General features: G+C 42.1%; 2 protein-coding genes across 14 annotated transcripts in view; one reads left to right on the forward strand and one right to left on the reverse strand.

The window, feature by feature from the left end:
- The window catches only part of LOC122827182 (interleukin-1 receptor accessory protein-like 1), a 236305-nt gene extending 231476 nt beyond the window's left edge, over positions 1-4829 (forward strand). For all 5 annotated transcript variants that reach the window (XM_044109810.1, XM_044109814.1, XM_044109813.1 and 2 more), the window contains one exon: positions 1058-4829. In XM_044109810.1, the coding sequence (XP_043965745.1) occupies positions 1058-1785 (728 nt within the window). In that variant the 3' untranslated portion in view covers positions 1786-4829. The remainder of the gene's footprint in view (positions 1-1057) is intronic.
- Positions 4830-17256: 12427 nt separating this feature from the next.
- Positions 17257-25794, reverse strand: part of LOC122827184 (peripheral plasma membrane protein CASK-like) — a 31137-nt gene continuing 22599 nt past the window's right edge. For 3 of the 9 annotated variants that reach the window (XM_044109818.1, XM_044109819.1, XM_044109821.1), the window contains 16 exons: positions 25688-25765; positions 25530-25610; positions 24562-24750; positions 24401-24479; positions 24246-24331; positions 23762-23830; positions 23615-23683; positions 23453-23488; positions 23142-23180; positions 22502-22698; positions 22278-22393; positions 21530-21610; positions 20491-20571; positions 20209-20411; positions 19446-19529; positions 17257-18925 (listed from right to left, as the gene is read on the reverse strand). In XM_044109818.1, the coding sequence (XP_043965753.1) occupies positions 18749-18925; positions 19446-19529; positions 20209-20411; positions 20491-20571; positions 21530-21610; positions 22278-22393; positions 22502-22698; positions 23142-23180; positions 23453-23488; positions 23615-23683; positions 23762-23830; positions 24246-24331; positions 24401-24479; positions 24562-24750; positions 25530-25610; positions 25688-25765 (1665 nt within the window). In that variant the 3' untranslated portion in view covers positions 17257-18748. The remainder of the gene's footprint in view (positions 18926-19445; positions 19530-20208; positions 20412-20490; positions 20572-21529; positions 21611-22277; positions 22394-22501; positions 22699-23141; positions 23181-23452; positions 23489-23614; positions 23684-23761; positions 23831-24245; positions 24332-24400; positions 24480-24561; positions 24751-25529; positions 25611-25687; positions 25766-25794) is intronic. The other 6 variants (XM_044109824.1, XM_044109823.1, XM_044109827.1 and 3 more) reach the window with 3 other exon arrangements.

Genomic DNA, 25794 nt, shown 5'->3' on the forward strand with positions numbered 1-25794 from the left:
CTAAAAGCAAGCATTAGCTGCATGCACACGCATTCTCTCATGCTTTCACTTTCTCCTGACTCTCAGGGCAAGGTGTGAAAACCAAAAACATTCAGTTTGCTGCCCGATGATGCATCCATTAGCTGTAGTGGCTCAGCTGTAGCTAATGTAAACTCACACTGTTTTCTGCCTACGTGTGGCCGAAATTTTCAATGTCTCGATTTTGAGTGCAGGGGACAGGTGAAGATGTTTTTTTTGTTGTTGTTGTTTTCTGTTTTTTGGCACCTCTGGGGAAAAATTAAAAGCCTTAAAATGCAACAACATAATCTCAGAGAACAGTTTTGAAAAACTAAACCTTTAAATAGCGTATGCTTATTCAGTTGAGATGTATATGTTTTTTATCTTAGATTAGATAGTAGACTGAGATCCTACCAGATAGACTCAGGGTTTCTGTAGGAAACCAAGATGGTAATGGAAGAAGTTTGATTTTGAAGCATCTCTGTGTTTATTTTGGCTATTATCCTGCCAAAAGAACCAGTTGAACCTCGTTCACAAAGTGGGAGCCACCACTTAGAGGAATCGCTTTCTTAATAATTACATTGAATAATTGAAAATATCAAGAATTGCCCACACAGTAACTTTAACTATTACTCACTAACTTTGGTTATTTTCTTGAAAAAATCCATGAAATGAAATGTTGTATTTAATTTTTTCAGTGTGACTATACTATTGCAGTAAATGATTTATTTATTTCAACTCATCTTTGCAGGAGATACTAACAACTGTGTTGTGTCTGTAGCTATTATTTACAATTAATTCATTTCTAAATGGTGGAATACTTAAATCAGTTATATGTTTGATAAAGTTTTGATAACAATAATGGAGCAGCCTTACAAAAACTTGAAATGAGGCCAAAGAGAGTTCTTGTACCCTGTGTAATACTGTTTTTCACATTTACATCAAAGTGTAACTTTAAGTCTGTTTAGATGAAATACAAACATAAGGAAGCAGAAATGATCAAATGCTTTGAGTTTTCCGCCAAAGTGACGAATGTGTCTCTCTGTCCTGGTCGATCCAGCCTACATCGAGGACGTAGCGCGCTGCGTGGACCAGAGCAAGCGACTCATCATCGTCATGACACCCAGCTACGTGGTGCGGAGGGGGTGGAGCATCTTTGAACTGGAGACGCGGCTACGCAACATGCTGGTGACCGGCGAGATCAAAGTCATCCTGATTGAGTGCGCCGAGCTCCGGGGCATCATGAACTACCAGGAAGTGGAGGCCCTCAAACACACCATCAAAATGCTGACGGTCATCAAGTGGCGCGGGCCGTCCAGCAACAAGCTCACCTCCAAGTTCTGGAAGCAGCTGCTCTACGAGATGCCCTTCAAACGCATGGAGCCCCTGAGCATCTCCCACGAGCAGGTGCTGGACGTGAGCGAGCAGGGCGCCTTCGGCGAGCTCCAGACTGTTTCGGCCATCTCCATGGCAGCGGCCACCTCCACCGCCATGGCGACGGCACACCCAGATCTGCGTTCGACCTTTCACAACTCGTGCCACACCCAGATGAGGCAGAAACACTATTACCGTAGCTACGACTACGACCTGCCACCAAGCGGCACGCTCCCGCCACTGTCCTCGCTAGGCAACCAGCACACCTACTGCAACATCCCCATGACCCTCATCAACGGACAGCGGCCGCAGTCCAAGTCCCCGCGCCAGCAGAGCGTGGAGGAGGGCCACGGCAACAACGCCATGCTGCCGCTGCTTCCCAGAGAGACCAGTATATCCAGCGTAATCTGGTGACAGAGCCGGTGCCGGGCGGGTCCGGATACGGACAACATCCGTCACAGGGCCGGCGGTCGGAGCTGAATGGGACTAAGATACTTGCTGCTGTCACATTTGCACCAGGAGATAACATGTGGGAAAGGGGCGGGAGGGATGAAACATGGGACACAGCGGACAAAACGGGAGCTGAAAAATTCTTGTTTTGTTTTAGTCTAATAAGAGCTTTTATTAAAGTTGAACCACAAAAGAGAGAAAAAAAAAAAAAAAAACGAAGCAAGGAGAACATTTTTTGTATGCCTGTAAAAACACTCAAGTAACACAAGCCAACACCTGTCCTAATTTACCGCGAGAGTCGAGGAAAACAGGGTCCTGTACATACGTTTTTCTAATTCTTTGTAGCAAGTGTTTGGGACTTGTTTCTTTATGTTTCCTTATCAGTTGGGAATCTTTATTTTCCTTGTTTGTTTTCAGTTTGTACTAAAGTGAAGCAATGGCCTGTAAGATGTGTTGGTAGAACTGTTGTTACCTTTATCCTAATTTGTTGGCTGGTGTAGTTTCTAATGCTTTTGATGGGTTTTTTTTTATCATTTTTTGAGAGGGAGCCCTCAGGAGAAGGCTGAGATATTATAGGTTTGGGCTTAACCAGAATATGCAAAATTTGGACAGCACTGGGTTTTCAACTCTGATAATGAATGCTTGTGGAAAACGAAGACTATGGTGCTAGGCTTCACATCTCTATCTCTTCACATCGACATTTCCTTTTAAAGAGCAACCTTCCTATTTACCTTAACAGAAGATTATATCACCGAAAAGTAATTATGTGTATTATTTTATGAAAAAAAGAAAAGTATATTTTTGTAACTGAGGGATATTTGCTTAGAGAAGTTCTACGTGTGACATTTCTGATTGCAGCGACGGGGAAAAGGGATTAAAAGAAACCTGTTTTGTTATGTGGAACTGCTTAGCTCGCAAAAATCACTCATTAACGTCTTATCTTGTAAGATGATACAAACATGTGAAGTCGGGAGTTTTGACATTTCGAATCCAATCACAGCTCAGCAGACTTTTTCTATCACATTTGTTGATTTCATTGTCATTGCAGCAGCTCACCGCCAGTTTAGTAGGGATGAAGCTATCGATGATGTCAGCGCGGATGAAGGAGAAAGCCATCGTCACTCAATCCACTTTCCACAGCAGGACCAAACAAGGCTGTCCGGGGCTAATATCATTCTCAGTTATCCATTTCCTTCTAAATAAAAGCCCGGTTTGTTTCCCATCCCCTCCCCAGGTGAGATGTACTCCCAGGACTCTCACGTCTCCCTCCAGAAGGCGCCACTCAGTGTTTCCTAATGTACAAAACAAAGATTTATTTCTGTAACATCTACAGTGCCTTGAAAACAGTTCACTCCCACTGAAATGTCACATTTTGGCAACAACAAAGTTTTTTTATATATATATATTATTATTATTATTATTTTTTATGCAATTTTATGTGAAAGAGCAACACAAAGTAGTGCGAAATTGTGAAGTGGAAGGAATCTGGATTCAGTCCCCACAGCATGATTCTGCCACCACCATGTCTCCCAATGGAGGTGATATGGTCAGGGTTTCCCACCATGTAATGTTTTCTATGCTGGCCAGAAAGAAAACCTTCTTGTACAAGTTTGTTGTCCCTTTTCAACATCTTGTGGCAAACTTTAAATAGGACATCTCAGTGCACAACTAATATTGTTCCAGATAAAAGACCGTACAACCTGAGGTGCTGAGTGCAAAATACAAATGGAAAAGGAATACAAATGCATGCCACACTTTAAAAAATGTTATTTGAAAAAAAATATATATAGTTAAAAAACAAACATCCACACCCACTTCACAATTATGCAACACTATGAGTCTCAAGTTACATGAAAAGGAAATTGTGGTTGTGACATGACAAAATGTGGAAAAGACTCTTTTGCAAGGCACTGTAAAACAACTTTCAACACCGACCTCATGAAAAGTGTAAATGGCTAAATATTTACGAATTAACCTGAGACATAGTTTAATTTAATAAACATTTAATATAAGCTAAAATATATTTAAAACTAGTAGCATTTTAGAATGAAATCCTTCAAAATGAAATATAAGGAATAATGAAATTCTGGTTTACAACGAATAGTAAAACAACTTTAGACCAAAGCAAAGGTAAATGGAACAGACCTCATCCACAAAAATCTATTTACTTCCCATCCTGATTGGTACCGCTCCATCCAGTCAAGATCCGCTCTCACGTCGCCCGTGACAACGACCCCATTTCCTGAATCCACCTGTGCCACATACCATTTCAGTTCTCAAAGGGACTAACTTCAGCATCTCAGACGATTCATTTTGTGCCATGAAATATGCAAAGTGATGAATTTGTAAGAACATAATTGAAAAACTGTCCTTTCCCCTCTTCTAATGTTTTGCTTTCTAATCTTTTTGTTGTATAAATGTGAGAAAGGGCCTGTTGTTTTTTTTTATTATTATTATAATTTATTGAGGTGTAAGCCAGCAAATTTGCATTTGAGATTTATTTTGTTTTGTTTTTTTTAAAATCAGAGCCTTTCTTTCACGCTGTTCCCTCCACAGAAAGAATAAATACCGACGTGTTCAGGAGCATCTACTCCGAACAGAGACCTCAGATATGGCAAACGTGTAAATAAAACCTTTACGATATTAAAATGAAGACAATCGAGCCATACTCATGGAACCTGCTAGTCATTATTCACAAGGTTTCTCAGAGCGTAACCACTAATCCTCACCGGAGTCCAACTCCAACGTCTTCTTTGCTTTGAGAGGCTCTGTGAATATGACGACAATAACAATTTGGTTCATGATTAATAGAACATTTGTGGTGATGAGGCTTTGATTGGAAAGGTCATGACATTGATTGATATTAATGAGAATATATAGCACAGTTATTCCAGGCACTTTCATGACTTGAGACGATGTCTCTGTTTTCTGATTTATTTTCTATTATGTATCTGCAATGTTCATTAAAAGAGATACTGTTATTAATAATAAAACCACATTTACGGTGACGGCATTCCTCTGTCCAGTATGTGATGTGCTCGGACAGACGCATTCGTTTGGGGAAAACGAACAAAAGTATACCTCCAGCTCTGACGACGCACCGGATGGCAGTTTTTGGTGGAGAGCCGCCCGAACAGGTGCAGGGTGTACTGCATCATGGGAATTTGGAGATTCCCACCGAAGACGACTAGGATGAAATGTGAGCCTTTTACTTTAATCCAAAAATCCTCGAACACAGAGTTAAAGACTCAGTTGTTTGGACCAGACCAAGATAGTAGCACTGCTGTTCTACATGTGTGTTACAGACGAATGTGCTAATTAGTGCTTGTTTAATCAATGTTAATTAGAGAGGATGCAACACACTCTACATTAATGACTCGTCTCAACCACCAGGGGCATCCTTCCTCTTCTGAAAAGTGAGGTTTGTGCAAAACCAATGACATAACACCACACCGTTCCCAGACATAACGCATATATTTGCCTTTTTTTTCCCCCACAATTTTATTTTTAGGGGAGAATGTGGCAGAGGCCAGTGGAGCTGACCTATCAAGGCAAAGAAAGCATTTCACCAAGTCCAGTTTCAGCTTTCATCTCAAAGTATTTATTGACTTTTTCACATGTTGTTACATTACAGAACCAGCTGAACTTCTATATTTTTCATTGGGACATCTTTCCTGTTGCTACCGATGAAAACAACATGATGCTGCCACCACTGTTTCATCTTGGGAATTTAAAAGATCATTTTGATAGGACATCTTATGTTTACAGCATTGCATTAGGGAAGTCAATCAGTTGCGTTCTGCAACACACACTCATGTATGTTTTATTGTTCATTCCTCTTTATACCATTAGACGCCTGCATCTGGATGCACACAGAAAGCTGCCAGATGTTTTATTATTTGAATTGTTGCCATATGGTATGTGGAAAGGAGGAGTTCTTAAGCTAATTTTCACTTCATTACAGTGTCGCACCATAATAAGCTCCCTTAACAAGAGCAGTGGATGAGTGAAGGCATTTGCTGTGGTGAGAAAAGACGTACACCACAAGAACGGGTGCTTTGTATCCATACTGGTGAGGAGTATTACTCACTGTGGCAGATAAAGCAGCCATTCCTCTCGGTGTCCCACAGGGTCTTGTTATAAGCAGCCCTGTGCCTTGTGTGACACGTCTTCCACTCTGAGAACCAGGCCAATTGTCTGTGCACGGATAGAGAGAGCTGGGAGCGTTTGCAGAGGCAATGCAGGCAGCTGTTAACCCACTTTTGAGGTAATCCTGCACTCACCATGGTTCAGCACAACATAATTCCCTGGATCAACGATCACGCTTCACTTTGATTTTTATTTTCTAATAGTGCTCCTGTCACTATATAATATAGTGTTACATTTACTGTGTCAGCTGATCAAACTGGAAGATGAAATGTGAGCTTGAAATTCAACATTTTTCTCCTAAAATATGCAGAAGGAAAATTGGCTACGGGAGGAAATTTGCAGTAAAATGCTGCTATCTGCTGGTAGCATGTTGCAATTGACATTTGCTGAGAACAGAAGACAACATGGAACATGATGGAGAGAATAAAACCATTTTATTACTTGTCCAAATTGCTTCAGCTAAAATCTTGTATCTCGTAATTGGGGTGTTAGGAAAGTATTTATTTTTTTATTTAAAAAAATATATATATATATTCTAATGAGCTCATTGCAATGATATTCTCACCCAAAGAATCCAAAACAACTCTTTAGTGAATAAAGTGGAATGATACAAGGACTGAATATACATTTGTTGCATCACCAACAAATGTATATTCAGTCCTTGTATCATTCCACTTTATTCACATTTGGAAGTCACTGGACCACTGAAAATACTTTGTCTCCGACAAAATTAAAATACAAATGGTCAGAATTAGTTGGAGGAAAGAATCTGATATGTGAATTATGAGAAATGGGGATGCAGGGGGAGTCTGAATTCTTATCGTTTTGTGTGTGTGTGTGCATATAGATTCATGAGATTCTCAGCAAAAGAAATTCACAAAAAATTAAATTATAATTATGTAATTTATTTTTCTCGAAACGTTCTATAATATACAAATATCTATATTTATTTTTTTGAAGGTAGAATAAAGTGTCTTTAATGCTAAATTAATCTGTTGGCGTTCGGTGCATAAACGTCTCTGTCACAAGTAGGAACACTGGCTTTACTGCACTTTTAGCAAGTGTATGCCTTTTATGGGAAGATATTTCAGCGTCCCCTGGCGTCTATGTAGCGCCATTACATGTTTGACTCATTCAATAAGAATAATTTGTTTATTCAGTGCTGAATTTAGTAAGTGAAAAGATTTCTAGATACAAAAATCTGTAGATTTTTCTGTACACCCTTGTCACTATTGGGTTCATGAAGGGTGCTGGTGCCTATCTCCAGCAAACATTTTGGCCAAGAGCGCACCCTGGACAGGTTGCCAGTCTGTCAAAGGGCAACCATACACACACACACACACACCTACGGACCAATTAACCTGACAGTCGTGTTTGGACTGTGGGAGTAAGCCGGAGTATCCCGAGAGAACCAACTCCATGTGGAAAGACCCTGGCCAGGAATCAAACCCAAGACATTCTTGCTGCAAGGCAACAGTGCCACCAACTGTGCCACTGTGCAGCCCTGCTTAACATTCATTAAAACTGAATTCCAAGGAATTTATTTCTAAAAAAAAAAGCATTTTGCAGCCATATTGGGAATGTCTAGATTGTTTTGATGTTTCTTTTTTGTTATTGTACTATACAGATAAAGTGAGTCGTGAATGCCAGTACGAAGTGCTGAAATATAGCTGAGAAGAACCAGAATTTCTAGTCTTCATCAGTTTAGTTAGAGGTAAGTAAAGCCACATACAAAAAGTTATATCTGATCTGTATAATCCAAAATAAGCAAGTTAACGCATTGACAAATGCAGAAATTATTAATTTCTAGAGTAAGGGAGGAAAATAACACGTTAATTTGGGACGGTGTTGTTTTTTGCAATGTTAAAAGTTGACAGGAAATTAGAGAATATGATCTATAATCACAGAAACATAAGCATACAAACACCACAAGAGGAAGTAAACATTTTTCCTCTAAACCTACGATTAATGTGTTTCTTATGGAGCAAATATTGGAAATAGATTAGCAAAAATCTATTGTGTTTTTAAATTAAGAAGCTTTTGCATTTTATTAATGCAGCAGAAACCTTTACTTCTGTTTCTCTTTTGGGCCAAACTTCATTTGTGCTTTGAATGACTGATGTATACAGAGCAAACCTTTGAGTATCAATATCAATCAGGGAATCTGAATCTTACTGAAGGAAGAAGTTTAATGTTGGAATAAATCCTGAAGAATCCAGATCCAGTGTTAGCTTGCTTCTGCTTACTGCTTTGCCTCCAAATTTTAAGGTAACTTTTTCTGAAACCTGGAAAACAAATACAACAGCGTTGTCCTTCAGTTTGGTAGAAGTACAACACTGTTGCACTTTGGTTGGTTGCACTTTGGTTGGTGTCTTTTCTGATATCATTAAAGTTTGCAAGTTGTCAATAATATTTGACTGAAACTGAAGGCAAAACGAACAATGAGAAGTCCTCTCAGATTTCTTATGTATATGCCACATTAGAATTATTATATTATAGCTATATTCTGAACATTCACATTTAAATATATTCTAAGTTTTGTTTTTTTAAACTTTTTTAAAAATATTAAATACTGTGGAGTTTCTTTCTTGTAAAAAATCAAAATCTTTTTTGACAAAAAGGGCATAAAAATATATGTAAAAAATTATATAAACTAAAACTTTACATCTCAGGACATATTTGTAGGTTGAGCACCAGTATATTTTGGTGCTAGTTTGGCATACATTGATCCTGGGTTCAAGCCCCACTTAGGTCATGGTTTTAAGATTTCATATGAAGAACCCTATATGTGGTATTAGTAGAAGTTCGCCCACCAGGATTGTTGAGTGCTTGTTTGGCACAATGGATTGAGTCTGTGCTTTGGATACCAAAAGACTGGTTTCAAGTTTCGCTCATTGTACGGTTTTAAAATTTAACATGAAAAGCCAATGTTGTGGTAGTAGTAGAAGTTCGAGCACCTGGATTGTCAAGACTGGGGTTCAAGTCCAGGTTGTGGTTCTGGTAGTGGCTGGTTCAAGACCAGCTTGAGGCACGGTTTTAAAAAATTTGTGGTACTTGTTTTGTTCTTGTGGTGCTGAGTTTGTTTTTTGCAATAAAGTTGACATGGTAGACAATATGAATAGTGTGGTCATTTAAAAAGTTAAACACCACACAACTGGTCTTGTTTTAAAGAACAACAACAACTGGTCTTTGGATACAACAACAACTGGTCTTTAACAGTTAAGAACCGCAACAACAACAACTGGTCTTTAACAGTTAAGAACCGCAACAACAACAACTGGTCTTTAACAGTTGTTGCATCGGAACTTGTAGAAGTTGTAGAAGTTCCAAAAAAATGGTTGTGTGGTGCACGGGGTGAAAACTGTACCTTGGTTCTGGTGGTTGCTGGGTCAAGACCAGCTCGAGGCAAGATTTTAAAATTGATGAAGACGGCTTTGTAGTACTTGTAGAAGTTCCGACGAAAATGTTTGAAGTGTGCTTGTGTGGAGCACCGGGTGAAAACCTTGCCTCAGTTCAGGTGGTCTCTGGGTCAAGACCACCTCGAGGCAAGGTTTTAAAATTGTTAAAGACAGTTGTTGCGGTCTATAACAGTTGTTAAAGACCGCAACAGCTAGTCTTTAACAGTTGTTGCGTCGGAACTTGTAGAAGTTTTAGAAGTTCCAACAAAAATGGTTGTAGTGTGCTTGAGGCATGAAAGGTGAAAGACAGCTTCCTTTCTGGTGGTCTCTGGTCAGACACGAGGCAAGGTTTAAAATTGGTCTTTAACAGTTATTTGACGGCTTTGCAGTACTTGTAGAAGTTCCAAAAAATGGTTGTAGTGTGCTTGTGTGGTGAAAATCGAGTTAAAACCGTGGTTCTGTGGTGGTTGCTGGGTCAAGACCAGCTCGAGGCAAGGTTTTAAAATTGTTAAAGATGGCTTTGTAGTACTTGTAGAAGTTCCGACAAAAAAGGTTGTAGTGTGCTTGTCTGGCACACCGGGTTAAAACCGTGTCTCAGTTCTGGTGGTTGCTGGGTCAAGACCAGCTCGAGGCAAGGTTTTAAAATTGTTAAAGACGGCTTTGCGGTACTTGTAGAAGTTCCGATGAAAGAGGTTGTAGTGTGCTTGTGTGGAGCACCGGGTGAAAACCGTGTCTCAGTTCTGGTGGTTGCTGGGTCAAGACCAGCTTGAGGCAAGGTTTTAAAATTGTTAAAGACGGCTTTGCGGTACTTGTAGAAGTTCCGATGAAAGAGGTTGTAGTGTGCTTGTGTGGTGCACCGGGTTAAAACCGTGTCTCCGTTCTGGTGGTCGCTGGGTCAAGACCAGCTCGAGGCAAGGTTTTAAAATTGTTAAAGACGGCTTTGCGGTACTTGTAGAAGTTCCGACGAAAATGGTTGTAGTGTGCTTGTGTGGAGCACCGGGTGAAAACCGTGTCTCAGTTCTGGTGGTTGCTGGGTCAAGACCAGCTTGAGGCAAGGTTTTAAAAATGTTAAAGACGGCTTTGAGGTACTTGTAGAAGTTCCGATGAAAGAGGTTGTAGTGTGCTTGTGTGGAGCACCGGGTGAAAACCGTGTCTCAGTTCTGGTGGTTGCTGGGTCAAGACCAGCTTGAGGCAAGGTTTTAAAAATGTTAAAGACGGCTTTGAGGTACTTGTAGAAGTTCCGATGAAAGAGGTTGTAGTGTGCTTGTGTGGAGCACCGGGTGAAAACCGTGTCTCCGTTCTGGTGGTCGCTAGGTCAAGACCAGCTCGAGGCAAGGTTTTAAAATTGTTAAAGACGGCTTTGCGGTACTTGTAGAAGTTCCGACGAAAATGGTTGTAGTGTGCTTGTGTGGCGCACCGGGTTAAAACCGTGCCTCGGTTCTTGTGGTCGCTGTGTCAAGACCAGCTCGAGGCAAGGTTTTAAAATTGTTAAAGACAGCTTTGAGGTACTTGTAGAAGTTCCGACGAAAAGGTTGTAGTGTGCTTGTCTGGCACACCGGGTTAAAACCGTGTCTCAGTTCTGGTGGTTGCTGGGTCAAGACCAGCTCGAGGCAAGGTTTTAAAATTGTTAAAGACGGCTTTGCGGTACTTGTAGAAGTTCCGATGAAAGAGGTTGTAGTGTGCTTGTGTGGAGCACCGGGTGAAAACCGTGTCTCAGTTCTGGTGGTTGCTGGGTCAAGACCAGCTTGAGGCAAGGTTTTAAAATTGTTAAAGACGGCTTTGCGGTACTTGTAGAAGTTCCGATGAAAGAGGTTGTAGTGTGCTTGTGTGGTGCACCGGGTTAAAACCGTGTCTCCGTTCTGGTGGTCGCTGGGTCAAGACCAGCTCGAGGCAAGGTTTTAAAATTGTTAAAGACGGCTTTGCGGTACTTGTAGAAGTTCCGACGAAAATGGTTGTAGTGTGCTTGTGTGGCGCACCGGGTTAAAACCGTGTCTCAGTTCTGGTGGTTGCTGGGTCAAGACCAGCTCGAGGCAAGGTTTTAAAATTGTTAAAGACGGCTTTGCGGTACTTGTAGAAGTTCCGACGAAAAGATTGTCACGTGCTTGGTTGGCACAGTGGTTTGAGTCTGCGCTTTGGATGCCTTGAGACTGGAGAGCAGGGTGGCGGACAAGGAGAGGTCAGAGCAGGAGTGTAGGGAGGGCAGGTAGGATAGGGAGGGCAGGTAGGATAGGGAGGGCAGGTAGGATAGGGAGGAGAGGTAGGTAGGGAGGGCAGGTAGGATAGGGAGGAGAGGTAGGATAGGGAGGAGAGGTAGGATAGGGAGGAGGGCAGGTAGGATAGGGTGGGCAGGTAGGATAGGGAGGGCAGGTGGGATGGGGGAGGCAGGTGGGAGAGGGAGGAGGGCAGGTGGGAGGGAGGAGGAGGCAGGTAGGGAGGAGGGAGGGAGGGGAGGTAGGAGAGGGAGGGCAGGTAGGATATGGAGGATAGGGAGGGCAGGTAGGACAGGGAGGATAGGGAGGAAATTATGAGATTATTAAAAAAAAAAAATTATGAAATTTTTTTTCATATGTCCTATTTATCCACCATACCCACCTACCCAATCCACCCTCTCCTACCTGCCCTCCCTCTCCTACCTGCCCACCCTCTCCTACCTGCCCAACCTCTCCTACCTGCCCTCCCTCTCCTACCTGACCTCCCTCTCCTACCTGACCTCCCTCTCCTACCTGACCTCCCTCTCCTACCTGACCTCCCTATCCTACCTGACCTCCCTATCCTACCTCTCCTCCCTACCTCACCCCTCCTCCCTACCTCACCTCTGCTCCCTATCCTACCTGTCCTTCCTACCTCACCTCTCCATCTTACCTCTCCTCCCTATCCTACCTGCCCTCCCTACCCTCCTGCTCTGACCTCTCCTTGTCCGCCACCCTGCTCTGACCTCTCCTTGTCCGCCACCCTGCTCTGACCTCTCCTTGTCCGCCACCCTGCTCTGACCTCTCCTTGTCCGCCACTCTGCTCTGACCTCTCCTTGTCCGCCACCCTGCTCTGACCTCTCCTTGTCCGCCACTCTGACCTCTCCTTGTCCGCCACATTGGTTGTTACAATGGCTTCAGTTTGTGCTTCAGATGCATTGATCCACAACCGGGACTTGAACCCAGTCTCAAGGCATCCAAAGCGCAGACTCAAACCACTGTGCCAACCAAGCACGTGACAATCTTTTCGTCGGAACTTCTACAAGTACCTCAAAGCTGTCTTTAACAATTTTAAAACCTTGCCTCGAGCTGGTCTTGACCCAGCGACCACCAGAACGGAGACACGGTTTTAACCCGGTGCACCACACAAGCACACTACAATCTTTTTCGTCGGAACTTCTACAAGTACTGCAAAGCCATCTTTAACAATTTTAAAACCTTGCCTCGAGCTGGTCTTGACACAGCGACCACAAGAACCGAGGCACGGTTTTAACCCGGTGCGCCACACAAGCACACTACAATCTTTTTCGTCGGAACTTCTACAAGTACTGCAAAGCCATCTTTAACAATTTTAAAACCTTGCCTCAAGCTGGTCTTGAGCCAGCAACCACCAGAAGAGACACGGTTTTAACCCGGTGCGCCACACAAGCACACTACAATCTTTTTCGTCGGAACTTCTACAAGTACTGCAAAGCCATCTTTAACAATTTTAAAACCTTGCCTCAAGCTGGTCTTGACCCAGCGACCACCAGAACGGAGACACGGTTTTAACCCGGTGCACCACACAAGCACACTACAACCTCTTTCGTCGGAACTTCTACAAGTACCGCAAAGCCGTCTTTAACAATTTTAAAACCTTGCCTCGAGCTGGTCTTGACCCAGCGACCACCAGAATGGAGACACGGTTTTAACCCGGTGCACCACACAAGCACACTACAATCTTTTTCGTCGGAACTTCTACAAGTACCGCAAAGCCGTCTTTAACAATTTTAAAACCTTGCCTCGAGCTGGTCTTGACCCAGCGACCACCAGAATGGAGACACGGTTTTAACCCGGTGCACCACACAAGCACACTACAACCTCTTTCGTCGGAACTTCTACAAGTACCGCAAAGCCGTCTTTAACAATTTTAAAACCTTGCCTCAAGCTGGTCTTGACCCAGCGACCACCAGAACGGAGACACGGTTTTAACCCGGTGCACCACACAAGCACACTACAATCTTTTTCGTCGGAACTTCTACAAGTACTGCAAAGCCGTCTTTAACAATTTTAAAACTTTGCCTCGAGCTGGTCTTGACCCAGCAACCACCAGATCAGAGACACGGTTTTAACCCGGTGTGCCACACAAGCACACTACAACCATTTTCGTCGGAACTTCTACAACTTCTACATGTTCCGACGCGACAACTGTTAAATACCAGTTGTTGCGGTCTTTAACAGTCTTTAACTGGTCTTCAAGTTGTTAAAGTCCGCAACAACTGGTCTTCAAGTTGTTAAAGGCCGCAACAACTGGTCTTTAGCAACTGTTAAAGACCGCAACAACTGTCTTTAGCAACTGTTAAAGCCCGCAACAACTGTCTTTAGCAACTGTTAAAGGCCGCAACAACTGTCTTTAGCAACTGTTAAAGGCCGCAACAACTGTCTTTAGCAACTGTTGAAGACCGCAACAACTGTCTTTAACATTTTTAAAACCGTGCCTCGAGCCGGCCACCACCAGAACTGAGGTACGGTCTTTACTCGGTGTGCCATACGAGCACACAGTAACCGTTTTTGTCGGAACTTCTACAAGTACCGCAACAACTGTCTTTAACAGTTTTAAAACTCTGCCTCGAGCCAGCCACCACTAGAACCACTTTTTTACTCCCCTACTCTGCATTTTGCTTGGTTGTTACAATGGATTGATTTTGTGCTTTGGGTACATGGATCCACAACCTGGACTTGAACACTGTCTTGAGGTATCCAAAGCACAGACTGAAACCACTGTGCCAACCAAGCACTCAGCAATCCAGGTGCTCAAACTTCTACAAATACCACAACATAGGCTTTTCATGTTAAATTTTAAAACCATGCAGTGAGCAAGACTTGAACTCAGCCGGGCATATTTGGCACAGTGCTTTGAGTCTTTGCTTTGGAAACTATAACACTGGGCTCAAGTACTGGTCATGGATTACTCAGGATAAATGTGCCCAAAGTGCAAACTCAAGCCTTTGTTCCAACCAAGCCACTGGCAAGGTAGGTACCTGAACCTCTACAAAAACACAAATGTGCATCCAGGGAGATTTTTCCTTGTGGAAATTTTAAAACCATGTTTTAACATGGTTCAGCAAAATAGACAAGTTTGGTTTCTATCCTTCTGTTTATGCAGCCGACTGCACAGCGCCTTGTGACCATTTTTAAATGAAATCAACTATGTAGTGCCCATAGTAGGTTAGACAGCTGCTTTTCGACTAGCTTTAAAGGAGCACATTGTTTGTTTTGATGTCCATTATGGACTTTAAAACAATGTACATAATGGGTGTTGTTCTGGAGACTATGACGTCACATGCAAAGGGTCAGTAGTTATCACCCCTTTGCTATAATGGTTACAGAGTTTTATTCATCTCTGGTCAGGCATTGCTCCCTAAAGCTAAAGGTCTTTCCAGTCTGGTATATGCGAGTTCAGCACTTGAGGTTTCCAATGAAATCAGTTTAAAGGTAGATAACGTATTATTTGATTTTGTTTGGAAGAAAAAAGTTAATCTTATTCTGAAAAATGTAATGAGAAATAAGTTGGGCTTTGGTGGATTTAATGTATAGGATTAAAATTAAGTGGATCAAAAGGTATCTTTCAAATCCAAACTCTTTGTGGTACTTTATATCAACCCATGTAGTTGAGGCTTTAGGTGGTTTATCTTTTCTTTTAAGATGTAGTTAAAGGAGATGTGCTGTGGTGGCGCAGGGGTTAAGTACAACTCACATAAGGAGGCCTTAGTCCTCCACGTGACCGTCGCGGGTTCGATTCCCGGCCTGGCGACCTTTGCCACATGTCTTCCCCCTTCTCTCATTACCCACTTTCCTGTCAATTAATTATCAAATAAAGGCCAATAAAGCCTTTAAAAAAAGATGTATCTATAGTATTGAAAACTTTCCAGTTTCCATAAACAGCTATTGCTATGCTAGAATAACATAACTTTTCCCCACACAAATACTACATTTGGAATTACAAAGACATCTGCTTTAAACATAAAAGTTTTTTTCTTTGAAAATGGTTAGACAGAGAGGAATTGTTTGTGTACATCAACGTTTCAACAAAGAGGATGATATTTTTATAATGAATTTCTGACCACATAATTTTCCTGTATTGCCTATAGTGTATTTGATGCTATTCTTTCTGGGGTGAAAATGTTATTGTCATTCTCTGTTCAACAATTTTTCATTGGTAACTCTGACCCATTTTTAAGTACAAAAACTAGCAAATGTATTGAAGAACTAACAATCAGATAATATAGCCTACCCGTATTTTCCGCACTATAAGGCGCACTTAAAAGCCTTCAATTTTCTCAAAAGCCGACAGTGCGCCTTATAATCCGGTGCCCCTTATATATGGACCAATATTGAGCCACAGCAGGTCTCGCAATTACGGTAAGCAGCCGCCGACTTCATAGAAGAACTCCAGCCGCTAGATATTGGTGTCACAGGGCATTCAAAGCTAGACTGCGAACTGCGTGGGAACAGTGGATGACAGAAGGCGAACACACGTTCACTAAGACGGGAAGACAGCGCCGGACATACGGTGGATGTAAATGCCTGGGCTGATGTATCATTCTCAACTGTGGTCCATGCTTTCAGGAAGGCAGGAATTGTCACTGAACTGCTAGACAACAGCAGCAACACTGACTCGATTGATGATGACTTTAACGAGACGGAGCCGGTGTGATGGATGCCGTATTCGCCCAACTGTTTAATTCGGACACTAAAGAAGAATTCGAGGGATTCGTGGATGAGGAATGAATTACTAAAGTGTACTTTAAATGTTTATTTTGTGTGTTTACAGCTGAACAAGGTTGGTCATATTGTGAATATGGACATTAACGTTTGAACAACGTTGAGTTATTGATACGTTATTGCTTTGCACTATTTATAGTGTTACCATATTGTGATTGCACTAACGTTTGATTTACTGTAACAGTATCAGACTGGTTTTTTACGCGTTTATTGAATCGAGGAAACGTTCCCTGTGATATAAAAGTTGCACTACATGTTACCTCGTCACTGACTTTACCTCGGGGAAAATAATAAAACAGCTGTTTATTCATTTTGGGAGTGAACGGAGTTGTCAGAACGCTGGTTTGTAATCTATTAAAAAAGCTTGACTGACCTATTTGACTGTTTTGTTGACATTCCCTTTAGCGCAGCTCCATTTAATGGATGCATAACGTAACCCCAGCCTCTACTGTAGCGTCTATTCTGTGCGCCTTATAGTGCGAAAAATACGGTAACCAAACCAGCTTCTACTTTACTGTGGGACAATATCTTCAATTATATTTGCTGGAAAGACGTTTGGTTATTGCTGAAAAAATATTTAACTAATAAGATTCACAAAGTGTCTAAAGATTCTGCATAGATGTTACACTGTTAATAGTACAAAAATTTAATATCACCCAAATGTGTACACACCCACTGTGTGTCATTTTGTCGCAACTGCTCTTATATATCTTTTAGCCTGCTTTATATCTTTTGGAAGTAAATTTGGCTGGTTTTGGTTATATTTTCATGGTTGCAGGAAACAAACGGTAGCAAGTTTTCCACTCAAACTGTATCATAATTACCTGACCAAGTGCTTGTGATGTCTCCTTTGCATGAAAGTATTATTTAAGGTAGATGCTGCAGAAAGTACACCACACATTAACTTGCACAAAAAAAAAAAAAAAGACAATGCATTTTACTTTAAACACGTAAAAGGAAATATATTTTCTTTAAAAATGAAATAACAAAAAGAACAACATTTTTTTCCAGAGGAGCTGCTTCTGTCGTTGCAGAGGTAATTTACACAGGACATGAAATAAAACACCACACTGAAAGTGGCCAAAACAGCTGCTACACCACAAGTTCAAATAACTTTAGATTTGATGTCATCAGGCCTCCTCCTCACTGCAGGTAGGGGAGCGCTGTGCCACTTTTGATAAAGTGTGAGAAAGTTATGTCACATACTGAGCTTCTTTTCAGGGTTAATATACACTGGCTCTTGGTAATTCACTCGTATGACGTACGCACCATTGAGACATTTACACACAAAATTATTTTCTTGCGTCCAAAACAAGAATACTTTTCATATTTTTAAAGACGACAGGTAACAGTTCTGAATCGGTGGCTTTAGGGCTGAAAGCTCTTTTCTGTCATTTGAACAAGCAATGGCTCTCTGTTGGGCTAGAAGAACACGGTCGTGGCAGTCTGCCTGGCAGAAACCAGGGGTGTGCATAGGTGGTAAGAACGTTTTCTGCCCCCTCCAGGCTCTGGTAAGGCAGGTTCTCCTTTTGGTTTTGGGTCATCTTCCAGTTTTAGAGCCCATCTTAGTTAAAGTCGGTGCTTTTCATCTGCTGATTGTGTCTTAAGGAATCGTGTCGGTATCTCCTGATTGCGTTGTAGGTTAGAGGACAGAATAAAATCAAAGCCGAGGTGATGCAATGTACGTTTTCTTTGTATGTTTCTTCATTGTCCGTTTTGTGCAAACCGACATGTAAACAATAGACCGTCAGTGGTTTGTCAGGGGAGGCATGAAACAACAGCAACAGAGGGATGCAGTGTGCTCCTTCAACAGGCTGAAAGGCACAGAGGGTCAGTGAAATAATAGATAATGGGGGGGTAGAGAACCGGTTTGCAGTGCTTTTTCCTTCAACCAAACCTACACTGAGAGCTCAGGGAGTTGTCGCCACGGTAGCAGCTTCAAATGTGCTTCAAAGGTCGGCTTGTTTGTCACAGAGGCCAAGGGTCTGGAGGGATGTAAGAGAGAACACACAGTACCACAAGAAGTGCCTTTAAAAGGCCAACACACACACAGGCAACTCCATAGGACTGTTTTATGGTCATGCTTGCTATTGCCTTTTCCAATATTTTTCATCCATCCATCGATTACAAAATGAAAATTACAAAATATCTACTACACTGCTCCACCACTCCCCACCTTCAACTATGAGGACAGAACCATATTCATGTAGTTTTATCATTTATATATACACACATATGTATATATGTACATGTCAATGAGCCTCTCAGGCTCTTGAGAGATGGGTAGGAGGTGGGATGAAGTGTGCAGTCATTGTTCTTCATTTCCCCACTTTTTAAACATCAGTTTATCTACAGAAACGTGACTAATGAGAGAAAGTGACAGAGTTCAGATTCCTGGTGAAGGGAGGAGGACGAGGAGGATGTTTGTCAGTAGACCCAGGAGACGGGAACCCACTGAGCGGTGCTGGACACCAGGTCCACAGCCTCCTCCAGCAGGCGAATGGTGTCGTCGATCTCGTTGTTGATGACGGTCTGGTCGAAATAGTGAGCATATGTTCGCTGCAGCATCTCCGACTCCTTCTGGAGCCTCTGCAGGGAGTCATCCTGCGGGGTGGAGGACAGAATGGATAACATGTCATCAACTCTGATTGCAATTGACCTGCTGAATAACCTTTAAAATTATTTTAATGTTGAGGGAGAAGATGTGTGCAGAGGAAACAGTACTGCCACAAATCACACACTAAGGATCTAATGGAGCTTTTTAAGAAATACAAACAACAAATGTCACTACAGACACAAAGCTCACATATCCATACTTACAGGCAATTTTCTGCACCACTTTGGGATCTTAGGTACAAGTGATAAAAAGCATGCCGGAGAAAATACAAACATGCTTAAAACAAGCCTGATATTTATAGAGAAATTAAGCATGAAAGAAAGGAAAAAGGTTAGGCAAAGGGTGGCTTAACATTTGTTTTCTTTGTTTGAATTCAGTTGGCAGCTTGACTCTCTAAAGACAAGATATTCCTTTAATCTCAATAACTGATTAATTGCTTTTGAATCCAAACCAAGAAGTAGGACGCATGTAAACAAGCAGGATCGGTGATGTTATGGGAGACCGTACCTCAGTCATGCCCGGGGTGATGGTGGGCGCCGCAATGAAAACAACATACGGGGCAAACTCTGCGGTCCTCAGGATCTTTAATGCCTGTTGGGGAAGAAAAAGCTCGACTTAAAGATGTTATTCTGCCTCACTGACAGAAGGCTGACGTCAAATTGATGACACCTGCATAGAGTCCTTTTAGCGATAAGATTTGTTGTGTCATTGCCAATAGGTCTCTTGGTCATCTCTGTTACAACAGAGAGACGGGATTTTAAAATAAATTGCCATTAACCTGAAAAAATTATCAGGTTAACATGCACTTTATAAAACTACAAGTGTTTAATTTGCATATTTATTATCTATTGTGAAGGCCGCCCCAGAGCCAAAGAAAGTCACTCACGTCTCTGTAGATTTAGTGCTGACTCACTTCATCTTTATTGCCAGGTTGTCAATGTTGCTAGATGAAATATTTCAGAAGAAATTAACTCTCACTCTCTCCACGCAGTTTTGAGAAAAAGGTACTTCATCTCCCCTAGATTGCTTGGTTTTGCTTTTTTTTGATCATCAATATTTTAGGTGGAAACATTTTTAATATCAGATTAATATAACTGAATGGCTACAACATCAAACTTTACCTATTTTTCAGAGGAGAACTTAAGGGTCATAATTTCAATTTGGGAATGTCTTTTGAACTCTTTCCAGATTGATAGGCGACAATGACTTTTTCTTGTATTCAAGTTTGAAAGACTTATTTATTTTTGACGGGAACGCCCTCCTGGAGTACCTGCGGTTCCACATCCAGGATGGCGATCATGCCCTGAGCGTGGATTTGCCTGATGGTCTCCAGCCTGGTTCCGTACATGGCGTCCTCATGACTGCCGTACTCCAGGTAATCGTTGTTGCTGATGTCTTGCATCATCTGGTCATGAGACACAAAGTAGTAGTTCTTCCCGTTCTCCTCGTCCTTCTTGGGGGGCCGAGTGGTGTCTGAGCCCAGAGACAAATAGGTGGGCGTCAATTCAAGGTCAGGTTACAAAAACCACCCAAAACATCTGCATGTACTTACGAGGAATTGGATAGGCAAAGCGGTCTGGGTGTTTGGCAATGAGTGTGTTCTTGATGTGTCGCCTTCCGACTCCATGAGCACCTGCATGTTCACACAAGACATCAGAGGAACCATTTAAACAAAATACAAATAGCTCTGAACACAGAACTGAACTAAGGTAGACTTGGCATAAATGGAGTAGTACTTTTGTTTTTTGCAGTGTCCAAAAAAAATGCCACAGAGGACTAAATGGTCAAAAACCTTGAATATTCTCCGATGTCAAAAAGTTGTACATTTCTATAAAAAGAATGATATTCTGTTGCATTGCAAAGTCAAAACATTGCATGGAACTTTTTAGTTACACAGTTTCAGACATTTGTGACTGAAAATCCCAGAATGCCTCTGAGATTTCTGAGATGCGCATCTCCATTTTTCCTAAGTGTAAGCTTGTGTTGCAAATGTCTGGATTTTTATTGGGAACATTTAAGAGGCTTTTCTCTCTCTGCCAAACTGAATGGCAATTAGACAAGTGTGGGAAAATAAGACTCCATGACTCAGCACTTTGTGGAGCTGTTAACACAGCTCTGCTGATTGCAGAAGTCATTTAATGTGTTAGTGTTTAAAGTGCTTTTAGTTCAGTTGAAGAAGAAACTAACAGAGGAAACAAATGTTGAGGAAAAATGTTATGGGCCCCTACAACAACCCAGTGAAGCAGCAAATGTCTGAATTAAGTAGTTGGAAACCAAGAATATGGAAGAATTTGTAAATCTTTGCTTCAGATTGCATCTACAATCAAACAATCCTCTGCTCCCGTTTTAATTGGACAAATCACACTGCGCATGCAAGTTGTAGCTTACATGTAAAATTTCAGAAGCAAACACTAATTAGCAATCTGTGACCCATCTTGGCATTAGTTTACTGATGGATTCGGATCAACTACACACAAATATTTTGAAGTAATTAGAACATTAAAACTCAGAGCACAAGTTGATTTACTTCAAGCGTTCATTACAGGTAATTATGACTTAAAACAAATTTACATCTTGTTCCAGTTTTTTACCAAGCAAAACAAGTGTTTTCCTCTTGAAGGATGGCAGCTTGACGACCTCCTCGTATGTCACCAGATCTAGTTGATCAAACACTGAAGAACAGAGGAAAAAGGCTACATTAACATGGTATGCATATTTAATAACTAGTTATATCAAAAACAATGAAGCCCCGATCAAGTACTTAATCACTAAATCAGTCCTATTTGCAACTAAGCCTCAGTCAGATTGAGAAACAGATCAATCTGAATCACATTGCTTTAAACAAATCACATCTGAGCTTCTCATAACAAAGCAGACCTCATTCAAAGTCAAGGAAACATTAGGAAAAAGGACAAAGTAAGAGTAAAGAGAAGGAAGAACACAGAACTTTACTTACATGCAGCCATTTCATTGGGTAAGAGACAGCATGAAATATGGACAAAGGGGTTGGAGCGGAAGGGTTAATAAAAGAACAACAATTCAACTAAAAACACATGAACAACAAACTGTCAACAGCACAAGCTGTTAGTCACTGAAAAACTCGGCAGGACATTCAGAGGGAAAACACACATGCAGTCTGAACCGTTTCTAAATGCAGCAATGTGATTGGACCTGCTGTACTTCACTGCATTGTTAAAACAACTGGCACTACTGAGAAGCACAAAGAGGTTAAATCCTGTCTCACAAGCCAAACTTTTCACTACTACTACCAACAGTCTTTAAATAATATTATTGTATGAACATTCAGGCAAGTTAAAATGTGGTAGTTGTTTTTCTTACCTGCATTGTGCTTGGCCAGATATTTATCTTTGTACTGTTTCTTCTTTTTGCCAAACCAGGTGCAGCTGGCCTGCTGCTCCTGCTTGGTTTTCTCCATCGCTATACACGCTACACGCCTGAAGACACAAAAGCAACGCAACTTTAACATCAATTTATGTCTACATATTTTAAACATTTTTAAAGAATTGCCGAGACATTTTTTTTATTTTTTTTATTGTTCTCACCACTCTTGCAGCTCAGGCGAAGGGATGAGGCCGGCCGTGCCATTCTTGGTGTTCTCCAGCTTTCCCTGCCACCAGTTGTGGTCGTCCTTGGAGATGATCTGGATGATATCGCCGACGCGGAAGCGAATGCCCGCCTCCTTACAAGGGATAAGGTCATCCTTCGCCGGGTCGTACTCAAACTGAGCGCGTACGTAAATCTGCGGGCGCAACACAGAGAAAACCGAGTGTTTTACCTACTGACAAGGCACAGAAAGGTCCTGCAGCCATGAGAGAAGAGGGTTTGCAAAGCTGCCCATATAAAAAGAAAAAAAAAAAAGCAAAATTGTTAAGAAGAAAGAAAGGTACTGGAAGCTCAGGTGTATATAAGCTGAAGCAGGAAGAGAAGCGCACACATGGACAGAAATGATTGTACGACGAGCTGTTCTGCGTCTTTGCCTGCGGATGTGTCCGTTTGTGTTGATGGCGTGTGCACCAATTGTTTGTGGCCTATCACGACCACTAGTGAAGGTTTGTGAAGCAGCACGGGATCAGAACAACACTGTGATGACGTACCAAACTGTGCAGTGTGAAATGGGGGCTGGGATCTACTTCTACAAAAAAACGGTGTGGGGGGAGGGGTCCACTTGGTTTTACTTCTTACCTTGATGGACAATTTGTCCTTGATGGCAGGTCTGGAGATCTAAGGGGTTGAGAGCATCACACACACATGTATCATGCAGTAGAAAAAGAAAATTGGCGCTCATAAACAAAAGAAGTGTGATGGGGACCCATAAGAGGATGTTATGTACAAATATCCATACTGCATTTTCTACGTCTGTGTGTGTGATGTTGGAATACAGTCAAAGAAGCCTGCCATGTGTACACATTTACAAAAATTGTGATTTGAAAGGCAAGGAGGGGAACCGACAGACTAGAATGCAGCTGTGCTGAGATAGAACAAGCGAGTTTCACCTGACGGCCTTTGGGCTGAATCGTCGAAGGCAAATCCTGAGAGGGAACGAAAATATGCTGTCAGATAATGTATGCTTTTATTTTGATACACTTTTCTCATAAGGTGTTGTATCCTTCTAAAATAAAACATGTTTGAAGAGAGAAAATGAGAGTCAAATATACCAGGATGGAGCTGGTGACACTAGCATGACCGTTTGCAGGTGACTGGCGAGACAAATCTGGCGACTCCTTCTGCAACAGCAAATCAAAAAGAACGAATTGTTTCCCCGTCGGACATAAGAAAGAAAACCTTCGTTCTGTCTGCCGTACCTCGCAGGAGACTGACTGGGAGCGGTAACTGGGTACAATCTTGAAAGTGATGCTGCCTCTCATTTCCCTCTGTTGAGATCAGATTACGTTATTTCACCATTAAAGCACAAGACAACACTATCGTCACTGAGATATGCAAATCCGCTTCTTGGTAGCATTACATAATACATAGGCTAACCGCTAACTACTGTTAGCTTTTTTTTGGCCTGCAGATAAGAGTTAGATATACAACTTGCCTGAAACTTTCTAGGAGGTTCGATAAAACTACAAATTTATTTTCTGGGACTGAAACTTATGTTTTCTAAAATTTATCTGAACAATTTACAGAACTTTTTCTCTTACCAAGACATTTTGTGGTGCTTATGAATTACTCTCACAGAAAATGATTTTCTCCAACACGTAGTGCTAAAAAACCCCACTTCATTCTATAGATCATGCTGGACAAATACCGTTTTAAATATTTAACTTGGGTGATATGACGTACCAGCATCTTCTGCAGCTGTTCTACCGTCTGATTGGCTACGCTGATGCCATTGATCTCTCGAATCTCATCTCCAACATGCAGCGTCCCTGAGAAAGAAACGCAATTAAAATAGATCCAGATTGAAAAGACTTGGATGAACTCTAATGAGCACATACCTTGTCTGTGAATCATTCCCCCATGCATGATGCGTGCCACAATACAGTGGTTGAGGTCATTCATTTTAAGAGTAATGCCCTACAACAAAAAGAGGAACAGAGGTCAATAACAGAAGGTCGTATTGATGAAATGTAAAACATGCGTTTCTCTGTTTACAAACCATTGGCTCGTCAGTGTTTTTCTGGAACTGGACCAGCCGGACTCTGGTCACATTCTCCAGGTCCATGTCCCCGTTGGTGCTGTCTGGGGAGTCTCCGTTTAGGTAAGGGGAAGTGGGTGGCGGGGTGACCCTCAGAGCCTCGTCGCTATAAACCTCGTGCGCCACCACATCGTGGGTCTGCAGCAGAGCCTGGGCGGGCAGAGATCATCCAAAAGGCTGAGATCGCAGAGTAACAAGCGGATATTCCAATTCATAGCCGTTTGCCTCACTACATCAATGAGAAATCAGAGATCCTAACATTTGCAGAGGCATGTTTTTCCTCATGCTGCCACTTTAAATCCTTCTGCATTCACTCTGTTAGCAACAGAGGTCAAATGTCTGTCGGGATGACAACCAGAGTCTGTTTGGGTCAGAGAGCAGAGCGGCCTAATTGGATTGAACCAAATCTGAAGCGTGACGGCTTTGGTAAGTGTCACACACTGGATAAGCACAGGGACACACCTTATGATGCCACCACAGCAGCGTAATACAACAAGTAGCCTTACAGTTTACAAAAATTAACCACATATCTACACGACTGAATAAACAGTTAAAAACAAGCCACTACGCCATTTCACTACCTTGATTTCTTCACAGATTCCAGCCTCAACAGTGTCCGCCTCAGGTCTGTTCAGGCCCTACAATAGTCCCCCGTTTATCACGGCGGTTCTGACGACAAAACCTCAAAACGTAAGCACACCGTGTTCAGGTTTACAGCAGAGCGCCGAATGACTCGCTCTGTGCGTCGCTTCCTCTGCATGCACCTATCACCCACTGGGGCTTCGCCAAGCTCAGGTGCTAAGCAGCTTTGTGTGGATTGTCAGGAGAGCCCTGGCGTCTGACACACCGGGTCGCAGTAACACACACCACTCAACGCAACATGGGTCTCTTTGAGAATTAGGAGTGGATGTTGTACTAAATGAACCCACCATGAAGTGCGGCTGCGTGAGGATCCTCCTGAGCTCCTTGGCTTCCATGTTCTCCGGGTAACAGGCAATGGTTTCCAGTACCTGCGCAGACATTAGGTGTGTTATTTTGTGGCATTTTGACAATAAAATTAGTAGCATGTGAAAATCGACTGCTTCACCTCTTTGGCTCTCTGCACTCCGTCACTTGGAGGGTTTCTAATCTGAGGGGACGACCTGGTGTTGATTTTGTCATACAGCTGAAAAATATGATGATGAGAATAGAGCC

Source organism: Gambusia affinis, linkage group LG24 (assembly GCF_019740435.1).
Source record: "Gambusia affinis linkage group LG24, SWU_Gaff_1.0, whole genome shotgun sequence".
Taxonomy (NCBI): domain Eukaryota; kingdom Metazoa; phylum Chordata; class Actinopteri; order Cyprinodontiformes; family Poeciliidae; genus Gambusia; species Gambusia affinis.